A 13,344-nucleotide genomic window follows, 5' to 3' on the forward strand; every position below is an offset into this window, starting at 1 on the left:
TTTGGTGTGCCCACACACAGTTTGTTCATCCATTCTACTACTGGTGGATGTTTGGGCTGTTCTGAGTTGGGGGCCATCATAAACAATGCTGCTATGAACACTGCAGTACGTGTCATTCAGAGTAAAAAGTCCCCATTTCTGAAGGATACAAGCCTAGTAGTAGAACTGATGAGTCACAGAGAATGCTTACGTTCAGCTTTAGTAGATTCTGGCAAACCATTTTGTAAAGTGATTGTACCAATTCACACTCTACGAGCATCCAGTTTTTCCACACTGGAACCCTTTTAAACGGGTTCAACCCAACTGAACTGCTACATTTATAAGTAAACAGAGTTCTAATTTTCAAATGGTCTGAACTTAATCATAGGTAGGATCTGACTAATTCAACAGTTGTACTCTTTACATGTGAATTTAACCTAGACACTTAAATACTAGTTTATATACCAGCGAGTAAAATCAAAGCCTGCCTAATTTTTCCCCCCAACAACAAAAATCAATTTATATAGGTTCAATCCTCTAAGGATAATAAAATTCTCCCAAACTTATCATTAGATAGGAACAAAGACCAACCTATTATATTTCTAGAATTGGCAAATCTCTGCATAAAGCGTGAACTGGTGAAGAGCAATTCAAACATTTTCTCAGCGCTGATATGAAACACACGGTTGATAAAAAGTCTTCCATGAAGATCTTTCTCAGTAATATTTTCTGGGGAAACAAAAAAAACACAAAACCAAAAGGGAAGAAACTAAGGGAAGGTCATTTCAAGGTTTTGTTCTGTTTACTTGTACTTGGCACGAAATGGTTTTTAAAGGTGATTACAATGATCAGCACATTCCAGGACACTATTAAAACTCTAAATTGGAATTATATACTTAAATACTATTATAATATACTTAAATACTATATGTATCCATATATATATCCAGAATATATAGTTAATCCATATATTTTAACTATATATTAACATATATAGTTAATCCAATATATACCCATAATATATAGTTAATTAAACTACATATGATCAATATTTCACTTATAATCCAAAAGATATAGAAATATTTAACTTGAATGATATCAGACTGCCATAATATATCACCCAAAAGAATATTTCAAAAGTGATAAGGGCAATACTGAGATGCATAGCGGGGTATCTGCCACAGCAATTAGCAGGTCCTATTTCCAAACGCTCCAACATTCAGTAAGGAAGTCATCAATGGCCCCACTCATGGCTGTACTCACTCCCTTGCGCCTGAACAACGTTTCAAACTTGACTTAAAGCTGACTCCTCCAAGACAAGTATCACTGTATTCACAACCTGTTCTCAAACTACACGTTTAAGAAATCCTTCTGAAAAGTATTCTTGAAAGCTAAATAATGCCCAATGGTATATTTCATTTTTCTGGGAACCTGATAATGACGATAACATTGAAAACTACTGGTAGCAAATGAAACAGCAATACCTGCTCACCTCTGCTCACTCTGCCTGGAAACATTACACAAAGTAGCCCACGCCTACACGGTGCTTACTCTAGGTGAGGCACTGTGCTTGTGCACCTTGCCAGTATTAACTCATCGTATCGTCACAGCAATCCCAGGAAGTAAGTGGTATTGTCATCAACATCTCCACTGTCTAGATGAGGAAACTGAGGCACGAGAGGATTGCCAAAGCTCCAGGCTTAGTGAGTGACTGAATCCGACTCTGAAATCACCGCAGCTCCAGAGCACACAGATTTTATCTCTGTTTTATGCTGCCAGGAGTTTAACTTAGAAGAATCAAAAAGAAAGTAGGGAAAAACAGCCAGGTAGGAATAGGAGCCTGGGAAAGTAAAGGAAATAGCATAAAGCAATCCAATATGAAATTTTAATGATTCTAGGACTGGGAGTATTTCAAGGATTATGCCCCATCAATTCAGAACGAAACTGTAACAGAAGCTCCCACATCTCGGGACTCAAGCTCTCAGCGTCATCTGTGTGGCGCGTCTGTCAACAGCAAGCCAGGGGAGGCGGTCTGGTAGAGCACGAGGCGGGGCCCAGAATGAGAGCCCTCTCCCAGCTCTGCCCTCACCCACCTGTGGCGTTCTCCTCATTCAATGACTTGTGTCTCTCTGTCGTCACAGGTGCAGAGAACTCAGGGATGTCAGGGAGATCCGGATTTACCTTCTCCCTGCCACAACACTCGACGCAGGCAAAGGCTACTAGCTGCAATTTCAAGTAATGGCTCCCTCAGCACAGAAATGAATCACTGAAAACGAGGCAGTTTGCTAAGGTTTTGTGAGGGAACTTCCCAATTAGCCTGAAGAAATAGCTTTTTTCTGACATAGAAGTAATATATGTTCGTTGTAAAAATAATTCATATATTCACAAAGAAAGCAAATGAGTACAGGTGATTCTACTGATCCTGTTCTCTTCCTTCACAGAACTTCTCTCGATTTGTAATTCTATCCGTATTGGCTTACTGACTGAGTTATTGTCTCTCTCCTGCACGTGAGTAGGGACCATGTTGATTTTAAACACCTGTGCACATTACGTGCTTGACACATAAAAAGCGTTAAATAACTACTTTTGAGTGAATAAGTGACTATTGAAAATGCTAAAAATATTTAGGGTCTATTTCTATATATGGACTTTGAATTTGCAACCATGATTTTTTTATATTTTGGAATAATTTTAGATGTACAATTAACTAAACTAGGCTTTATTCCTATTTTTTCCAGTAATGACCTTTTCTGTACAAGGATCCAACCCAAAATACCATGTTGCATTTAGTTGTTATACCTCCTGCAATCTAGGACAGTTCTCATTCTTTCCTTGTTCTTTAACGGTCTTACACACTTGAAAAGTACTGGTCAGGTATTTTATAGAATGTCCCTCAATTTGGGTTCATCTGAGGTTTTTTCATGATCAGACTAGGGTTATGGATATTGGGGAGACCACTACAAAGGTGAAGCAGTGTTCACACTCAGGGGCTCCACATATCAGCATGATTTAAGACGACGCTCACCTTGATCACTGGCTTAAGATGGTGTGTGGCAGGTTTCTTCACTGCAAAGTTTCTATTTTCCCCTTTCCATATTCTGTTTGTTAGAAATAAGCCACTAAGTTCATCCCATCCTTAAGGGGAGGAGAATTAAGCTCCACCTCCTGGAAGGGGGCGCATCTATACAGATTATTTGGAACTCTAAGGAAGACTTGTGCTTTCTCCCCCATTTATATGTTTACTTAATCATTTACATCAATGTGGACCCATGAATAGTTATTTTACACTTTAGGTTATAATCCAACACTATCCTTATTTATTTTGTTGCTCAAATTTTTTCATTTGGCCATTAGGAGCTCTTCTAGGTTGATCCTATGTCCTTCTGAATGCCTCTTTTTTTGGGGGGAACTTCTTTATTTTCTGGTACCGCAAGATGCTCCAGGCTCATTTTGTATACTCCCCACCGCAGCCCTTTCTCTAAGGAGCCCTGGAACTACAATTTTTCAAAAGTAAGTTTCTTGTTCACATTTAAGAAGGAAATAAGTTACACTCATATAGGTATTTCAATACAATATTTTCATATTTCATTTAAACTATTATTAGATAAATTGTTCTCTATTATGACTGATAAAAATAGAATTTGTCATATCACTACTGGAAATTAACAGTAACACCTTTTGTATGTAAATTTGTTCAAGAAAGTAAGGACATAAAAGAAACTATTTCCACCTGGGCTTATTTATTTGTGAAACTCATGGTACTTTAAAACCCTCCTATCCAAGCAACATCACCAACAGTATTGCTGTAACATATCGAGCTGGCAGGTGTATTTTAAATGGGGAAAGGAACACTGCTCAACCTAGGGGCAGGTTACTAACTATTTTCAATAAAGAAGAAATACGATTTCAAACATATCGGTTTGAAAGTGTCTAGTGGAAATGGTGGGAAAAGTGAAACAAATAAGTATGAGAAGGACATGGACATGAATAAAACTGAAACCACATGTTGACAGTGTTTGAGGGTATATGAAAAATGACTAGGTAGGTATGCAAGAAAAGCAGGTGATTTGGAGTTTAATTGAGTAACTAAGGATACACTAAAAACTGGTGACTTGCTGTCACCTTGACTCAGATTGAGGGCTTTCTTTGCACCTGAAAACCTAAGTTCAACTTAAGAGCTGTTCAAACACCTGACTCAGGTTACTGTGTCAGGGTTACCTGGTTTAGTCTCGTGGCTGCTTCCCTGACATGCTAGACTATTTCCCAGCTTTTTCTCTGGCCTTCCCCAGAGGTCTGCTTGTCTTCACCTTTATTAATTAATAAGCATCACTGGAATTCTGACTCTAGTTTCTCTTTGCGCGGCTCTGCCTCTAATTCATCATGTTCTCTGAGCCCTAGACCACAGACTCCAATTTTGCCATTCTTTTGTGCCCCTCCTCCAGCCTAGTCTTGACTTGGCTTCCATTCTCAGCATAGCGACTGTGGTGAGGGCACCCTGTCACATCAAGTTCCAACCCCAGCTATACAAAACTAAATTTAACCTTTGTCATCATGACACAGCCCAGGTGTCTCATGCCATCAGCCAGTTTGTCAGCTTCCAGTCAAGGCTCTACTTCCTGGGGCAGATGTTTTACAGACTATCTACTACATGAGAGCAGGGCAGGTGGAAGAAGTAAATCCTGAGAGCAACAGAAACATTCTCTCTTTGAAAATACGGCCATAATTTCCTTGTACTTATGGATGTGGCTACATTGGGTCAACTCATCTTCATTTGCCAGGAAACTCCCAGCATCTTTTCAGATGCTCTGAACTCCTCCCCAAACCAGGAATGTTGTTAATAAGCTGAGAAAGTCTACCAGCAACAACCCTCTAGATAAACAAAGTTCTGTAGCTTATTCTGTGAATTATTCTATGCCAAAGTTTTAAGTTAAGAATATGGTTTAACAGATTAAAACACAACGCTTAGCATTTTGTTCAGCAGTTGGAAGCCCAGAGCCCATTTCTGGAAGTACAGAAATATCCCTAAAAAGGGCATCCTTCAATCTTGGTGGGTTCTAACCTGCCTAGTGTAGAGTTAAAACATTAAAAAAGAAGCCAGTCAAAGCAGATTCTAGGCTAACTTTCCCTCTCCGGGCTCCAGTTAAACTCCACATCAAAGGGACTGCCCTACAAGTGATTTCGGGTCCCTCCGTGAGAATTTCGTGACGCTCCACTTTGTGGACTCCTCTCAGGGATATGTGGGTCTAGAGGGAGTCTCTACAACAAAAGACTGCACAGCTCCCTCCCAAAGGTCACAGTCTGCAGGAGGCAGAAAAGAGAAAAGAAATCCTCTCATTTTCTCACTCAGCCTGCTCACAATGGTAGATCAAAATACTATCACTTTAAATAAAATGTTTGATTTAAAATAATCTGCCATGTGCCTAGCTCCATCTAAATCTACACACACGTTTCCAAATTTCCGGGAGGGTTTACTTCTTTTGAGTTTTCCCATTGTCTGCCCAGTCCACTGACTTCAAGCGTCTTTATAACCTCACAACTTTCAGAAAATAAAAAACAGACTCACTATAATACCAATTTAATGCAGATGATAAACCCCAGATTTTGGAACCTGCTTAGGGGAAAGTGATAGGAGTACTTGATTTGTTATCTAACGATAATCTAATAAGAAAAAAGCATCATCCCAAACACCTTAAAGAAAACCTCCGGAAACAGAAGCCTGAATGTTATGTGGAAGGTCTCACTGCTGTAAAGCCGAGTGGTCTTCCAAGGGGCGCCAGCAAGGAGTAAAAGGTGATCAGGACTCACATGCAACACAGAAACCACACCCACAGCTTGTCTGAGTTTTAATGTTATCCTTTATGCATCTTATCATTAATGTTAATTTTATAGGACTCAATACGGAAACTACTTTTTAAGGACCATTCTTATAAAAGAGCACATGAAAAAGAGGGGAAAAAATCCTTGTTTTGGCATCACTTACCTCTCTGGGCACTGGCTGCCAGGGCAGATCTTCCTAAAGTCAGGGTTCAGCCCGGCGGGGGCAACTAATCCACGCTGGCCACATGCCCAAGCAGGAAAGGGAAGGACACTAAAGAGTCCAGTCATTCATGGGGCTCGACCCCTTTAAAAAGCTTCTTCTCAACCATCTTTTCAGAAGAACTCAACAACTGTCTTCTTAATGCATTCCATGATTTTTAGCAACCAGTGGATTTTTATGTATTTATGTTTTTAAGAGCGTGGATTTAGTTTTCATTAAAGATACTTCAATGCTCCCAAACCAAAGTCTAATCTGCTTTGGATTTGGTTTGGGTTTGACTTGCATTTAGTTCTGGTTTTCATGGATTTGGTTTTCACTATAGTAAAAGACTTCAGGGGTTCCCAAACCAGGCCTAATCTGAACAGTAACCAGACTAGCAAACACAATCATGTGCTACAGATCCAAACCACCGTCCCTATCACTAATATTCTGAGCACTGCTGGGAGGAAGGCCGGTATAGCAAAAATCCACTGGCATTGTTCCCTTTCCTGAAATGTGAAAGTAGTCACTACCCTGGATCTTTCCCAATGTCTCCCCACTTCAGTGACTCCAATGTCAATCATCTTACAGGTAAAAAAAGATTCCTTAAAATGCCCACTTAATGAGTATGACAAGCCCCAGGTTATTGGCACTAATTTAGGGAAATTAGAGAGAACGTGATTTGCTATAAAGTTTCCTTTAAGCAACTGCATTTTATTTTTATTATATTCTCTACTTTTGCATCTCTCTCTCTCTCTCTCTCTGTTTTTCCTTTGTTGGTTAAAAGAAAGTAGTACAATTATAGTGTATATAACATTATGCAGATTTTCATTAAGATTTGCTTTTGCATTGCTACTGCTGCGTCTCCACTGACTTAAGGCTTTGAATTTTAAAAGCTAAATGTCATCGAAATTTTCAAATCCCAGGCTTCTGAAGAGTGGAGACGGGTTAGATCTAACAGCCTCTTTCCTCTATTTTCTACTAACTTCCATCCTTTTTTTTTGGTTCTTTATAGAGTGAGATTGTAACTAACGCAACTAAATTCTCAATCTGCACACATTTAATACGAAGATAAACATAAAAAACATAACCGAAATTTTATTAAAATTTATAACAAATTCTTTACCTTCATCAACAGAATCTGAAGTGCTGCTTTTGTCCAGAGAAAGATACTCATTTTTATTCAGGTCCAGTGACTTCGATGCCACTCTGCTTAACCTCTTCTCGGAAGTTAGTGAGGGACTCTTTTTGATCTGCTTCTCACTTTGGAGTTCCTCTCTCCCTAACCCCTAAAAGGCAAACAATCCAGTTTAAAAAACCGAGTATAGGCTAAGATTTTATAGTGAGATCTTTAATAATAAAGACGCTTTGAAATACTGCTCTTTGAAAAATTTGTTATGTTTGCATCACCTTTCCAATTCAGTCCATAAAATATTGGTAAATAATATATACCATTCTATACAGTAGTGAATAATAAATTTATGAAGAACATCATATAAAAAGAACTCACAGACAGTTAAGACCATGTGAATCACTTAAGCAGAAGGGAAAGGGGGCGGAGGACAAAAGTAATGGGACAGTGGGTTCTTCAGGGTGGGCAAGGGAGAGGAGTCAGACCCGAGCAGTTTCTCCAGACAGTACCTGCCCCATCCTCTCAAGGAAGAGAACTCACCCGTCTCTCAAGACCTGGAACTAAAGAGGAAAGGGAAAGAAAACAGAGAGATAAGAGTCACTAAGAGTACAGTGGGAGAGAGAGGATTAAAAGGGAAAATTAATTTCACAGCAAACTTGTAAGAACACAGTTGGCTTTGCTGCTAAAGAACCAAGGGATTGGACATTAAAACATAGTCACTACGGGCCAGCCTAGTGGCCGAGTGTTAAGTTTGCGTGCTGTGCTGTGGCGGCCCAGGGTTTTGCCAGTTTGGATGCTGGGTGCAGACATGGCACCGATCATCAAGCCATGCTGAGGTGGTGTCCCACATGCCACAACTAGAAGGACTCACAACTAAAAATATACAACTATGTACCAGGGGGTTTGGGGGAGAAAAAGGAAAAATAAAATCTTTACAATATAGTCACTATATGATGCTTTACATGATACTTTCTGGGAATGATTTAATAAAGACATGTCATTTCTATGATAAATTTAATGTTAGGCATTAAAGTATGAATGCTATTGCTATGTTAGTATTCAAGTAGAACAGAATTATAATTAGGCTTAATAGAACATCGTGAAAAATATAAACTATACAGCAAAGTACTTTCTTGCATAGTCTGCGTGTGAGCAGATCAAAGAACAAAAAGCAAACATGCAATCCTTACACTTCCTGCCCCATGAGATCTTTGGGCAGCACTCAATAGCAGAAAAAGCTCCAGGGGAGATACCGGTTTCCATTAGCCACTCAGAAAGCAGAATAACAACTGGGATCCAGGACATAATTCACTAAAGAATTGTACTATCCTCGTCAGAGGACTGATTCTTCAAGCAGAGATTACCGGAAAAATCAAGACTTGACTTATTGGGAATTCCACACTACAAAGCAACAAGCTTATTTAGCTGACCTAGTGCCTCTTTAACAGAAGCTAAGTACAGTAATTTCCACACAAATTTCTCCTGTTGTTTCTAATTAAGATAGAGTCCCTATTATAAAAAATATAGCTACGTATAAGAAAAGTAACAGTCACTATCCTTGAGTGGTTGACATCTGGACAATTTTTATTTATTTGCATACTTTTCCATATTTCCTGAATTTTTACAAAGAGTATTAATTTTATAACTTAAGAAAAACCTATTTCATCTTGGAAAAATGTTATTTTGGACTTTTTGTCATTTCCAACTATGTTGGAAGTAAAAATGAAACAAAGTAAGTGACATGATATTTGTTGACATCTGAGAATCTCACCATGCTGCTCTTGAATGTAAAAGGAGAAAGAGGAGTGAACTTCTCTATCACTTGTCCTCTACAGCATCTATACCACACATCAGTGAATGTACGATCAAGCTTAAAACATTCAATTATTCCTCTGCATTCCATTCCCTTTCCTTAGAGAAAACATGACTTCCTTTAAGGATTACACTAGGAGCAAGACCCAACGGGTTAACTATTCCAAGAGCAGAGGCAGGAGGCATTGTTAAGGAGGCTGTCGGAAGGACTCAAGTAACAGAGCAGTTCTGAGAACCCAGTCCTCAAAGTCAGACTTTTGTAAAAGGATAAAGACTCCAAGAGATTCCTTGTCCTGTTACCTCCCCAAAATTGAGTGGCTTGGTCTTCTTAGTGAAAACATACAAACACATTAGCTTCCAGAATTGCCTCACTTGCACCAGTAGTAAATTCCTAAGGGTCTCTAAGATGAATAAGTTTTGCAAGAAATCCACAACACAAAATCAGACTGACATAGATCCATGGCGGCTGCCTGAAATAAGCTGATAACTTGGTGGCCTTTCACATAAATATATCTGTTTCCATGTTTTCCAACGTTTATTCACAGGAGATGCTGGGAGCTCCATGGGAGAGGGTAGAAAGGTCCATTGCTGGCCACACACAGATTCACCTTCAATGGTAATAGCTTATGGTTATCGAATACTTAACACGTGCTAGGGATTGTTCGAAGCACTTTGACCTATGTTAATCCATTTAATCCTTATAAAAAACCCTAAGGGATATTACTGTCCTTAGCTATAGCTGAGAAAACAAAGGCATAGAAAGGTCAAGTAATTAAGTAATTTAAGGTCACAGAGTTAGCAAGCAGCAGAAGGGGGCTTGGAAGCCAACGCTCTGCTCTAAAGCAAGAAATTCAGCTTTGGCCCCAGACTCGCATCCCCAGTCAGCAGAACAAAAGCTCTACAGTAGCAACAGTCACCACTCAGAATGTGGTCTCTCAATTCCATCCTTCACCAGAACTATACGGCTCATCAGGAAAACGGCTGGTACTAAGTCTGGGACAGAAAGTGGACGAAATGTTTCTGGGACACGTTGTATCAGAAAGAAAGGATGCCATCAAAGATTATTGATCATTTCAAAAAGACAGAGAAGCCAACCTGAAGGGGCTCCTGTTGGCAGAGGGGACAAACTGAACATTAAAAAAATAATGACTCCAAGTGAGAGAAACTCATTGAAATAAAAAAATTGATGGGCTTATCCTTGAAAAAATAAAGGAAGACACTAACTATGAAGCCCCGTAATTAACTGGACAGGCCTGCGTTAGTAGTCAGCTTAAGAAGTGTCTACTGTTCCTCAAGCATGCTGCTGAGGGTTCTCAGCTCGAAACAGATTCTTTCCACCACACACACTACCTACTTTGGGAAAATTCTGCTAACTGTGAATTTCTCCATCTTATTATGTTTCTAACGATGTCTATCCCCCTCATACACTGATGCTCAGGGAACTGCCTGGGAGCTCTGCACCGTATCCAGCTCTGAAGAGAACCACATATTATCCTATATAACCTCTGCTACTTATAGACTTAAAACTCTTCTCCTAAAGGAGCAGCCTGACATCTGCAGTTTTTAAACATTTTGTATCCTGTTTTTCATTTGATCTCACATTATGAGTAACACACGGCGGCACCAAATATATTTTAAAAGGGATATCATACACTAACCCCTTTTGGTGAATTTCCATCGACTGACTCTGTTTCTGAAAGCCGAGTAATCGATTCACGGGTGAAACTGACTGACTTGGATAATTTTTCGTCTCTCTCCCCACAGTCATCCAAGCTGCTTCTTCCTGGACTTCTGTAACATACACAACATTATAGAAACATAAAGAAGGTCATTTCCACACAAATAAGTGATTTAGTCTCCTCACTAAGGTCCTTTTCCATTATAAAGTGTTTTGACAACAAATGGTTTTCTGTAATGTAACAAATATGCTTCTACTTATAACAAGACTATCTTCTTAAATTACATACAAATTGACTTTATTTCTGAAAATAAGATATGCTCATAGGACATTTTATAATTTTAGAAACCATTAAGAAATTAACCAAATACTAGTGGCTGTAACGGCAACTGATAAAATGAATATTGCTTCTTTAAATTTCAGTTGTGGACACCCACAAAGATTGGAAAGGGACAGGGTGGATGTCTGAGGTGGATGCCAGTCAGCACCAGAAGGCAGTTTTAAATCTCCTTGCTTCTGATTTGGTCCCAGCTGAAATGGTGAGCCCCTCCCGGAAGTGGAAGCATCTGATGTCTGAGCACAGAGCCCATGGATCAGTCCGTGGCCACCTTCCTGCTCTTCTCATTCCTCACAAGGTTTATGGAACAGCTTTCAAATGGTCATAGGCACAAGACTACAGTAAATGTCTGGGACCTGCTTTTCCTCTCTCAGGGATCAAAAAGAAAGGAAAGTCTTACAAAAGGAGCACAACTGATCTAATTTCTGGTGCTCGACCTGATAGAGCAATTATTCTTCTCATGTAATCATTGCTACATATAGACCTAAAGCTCTTCTAAAATGAAGTAGCAGCCTGACACCTTAAGTCACATTATCCTGAGGAAGGAACAGAAAACCTACAGAACTTTTCGTCCCTATTCTACTCCCCCCAGATAGCACTTGGGTCCACAACCAAGTCACTCCAGGCCAGGCAGAATGGCAGGGCTCTGAGGAAACCAAGCAAGAAAAACGGCTCCTGGAGACTAGCCTACCTGCTTGCTGACTGTCTGCACTTGAGGATCCTAAGGATGGAGGTGAACTGTGGAGAAATAAAGACGGGAGCGTGAGGCAGAGATTGAAAATGAAGAGAAAGGAGATGGAAGAGCTGAGGAAATAAAGGTTTCAGAGGGATATGCTTCTTTCAGAGACTGGAAGAACGGGAAAAGGAGCAGAAGAGGGAATGGGGATCCGGCCACACCTTTTCTGAGACAGCACTCAATCACCAGAAGAAAACAGCAGCTTTCCTGTGACCTCAAAAAGCTGGACCTTAAAGTGTATAAAGCAGGTCGTCAAAAATATTTATTCTTTCCTTCTTCAAAGACTAGAAACTTTCTGAGTTGGCAGGGACCTTAGAGATCATCTAGTTTAACTGCCCCATTTCACAGATGAGTAAACTGAGGATCAGAAAGGCTAGGAGATTTGCTTGAGGTTGCTCAGCTACTTGGTGGCAAAGTCCAGACTAGAATCCAGATCTTCTTCACCACAATCCAAGGCTCTTAGCATTGTATCAATTGCTCTTCTACTCAGCTCCAGCACCTGAGAGAGGCTAGCAAACTTTACCAGAAGAGCAGTACAATGAACATTTTTAACTTTACAGAAAACTAATAAAATATGAGTGCACACCCCTGTAAAAAAGACTGCATAATACTGACGCTGAACTGAAACAATACAAATAGAAACAGCATAACTAGAAGACTTAGACAGAGTAAAACTTTTGTACACACATTGAGACTTTCGAAAGACTGTCATTTCAAGATGTATTTGCTATAGAATATTTTAATAAGTCTTATTAAGATATAATTCACATACCATAAAATTCATCGCATTCAAAGTGCATGACACAGTGCTTTAAGGGGTTGTGCAGCTATCACCACTATCTAATTTTACAACATTTTCATCACGCCAAAAGGAAACCCCATAGCCATCAGCAATCACCCCACAGTCTCCCTTCCCCCAAATCCTGGGCAACTACTGATCTACTTTCTGCCTCTAGATTTACTGATTCTGGACTCCATTTCATGTAAGTGCAATCGTACAATGTGTGGTCTTTTGTGACTGGCTTCTTTCACTTAGTATAATGTTTGCTACAGAATTTTAATGTGTTAATCCTCAGTCGTTCTTACTGCTACGACCTCAGTTACCATTGGGCAAAATGCACTTTTATTTGTGCAGGTTAATAAAAACGTCCACTCTTCCAAATGAATTCCCATCATTCAAAAACACTCTCTCTCTACTCTGAATGTCTTTAACACATTATCTACTGCTCCTTTTGGCCCTTATCATTTTCAATCTTGTATTAAAATTATTTGCATTCCCCACAGTACTATAAGCTCCTTTCATTAATGTATTCAATATTTATGGAGTGTCAAGCACTACACTGGGGTATCTTGAGGAAAAGTCATATTATCTTTATATCCCTCAAAATATCTACCAGCTAATTTACCTTATTCTTATCTATAAACAGAGAGATTTCACTAGGTACTTCTCCAGAACCTTAATAAAAAGGCTTGCTAAAACCACGCTTTAAGCAAATCCTAGGGGACAGAGTTACAAAGTTATCACTTGCTTCTATGTCCCATATTTGCTTACCAATTTAGCAAACTATTCACCGTCCTCACCTTCCACTCCATTCCACTACAGAGAACGAAGAGGCAAATTTCACCCAAGGGTGAATTAACATAAATTCTGAAT

At 39.5% G+C, this 13,344-nt stretch overlaps 1 protein-coding gene across 12 annotated transcripts in view; it reads right to left on the reverse strand.

Annotated features, from left to right (window-relative positions):
• The window catches only part of GRAMD1C (GRAM domain containing 1C), an 87,517-nt gene that overhangs the window by 19,813 nt on the left and 54,360 nt on the right, over window positions 1-13,344 (reverse strand). For 10 of the 12 annotated variants that reach the window (XM_008523143.2, XM_008523125.2, XM_070582665.1 and 7 more), the window contains 3 exons: window positions 10,598-10,730; window positions 7,122-7,284; window positions 571-708 (listed from right to left, as the gene is read on the reverse strand). In XM_008523143.2, coding sequence (XP_008521365.2) covers window positions 571-708; window positions 7,122-7,284; window positions 10,598-10,730 — 434 coding nt within the window. The remainder of the gene's footprint in view (window positions 1-570; window positions 709-7,121; window positions 7,285-10,597; window positions 10,731-13,344) is intronic. The other 2 variants (XM_070582672.1, XM_070582668.1) reach the window with 1 other exon arrangement.

The sequence above is a fragment of the Equus przewalskii genome, chromosome 18 (genome assembly GCF_037783145.1).
Source record: "Equus przewalskii isolate Varuska chromosome 18, EquPr2, whole genome shotgun sequence".
NCBI lineage: Eukaryota > Metazoa > Chordata > Mammalia > Perissodactyla > Equidae > Equus > Equus przewalskii.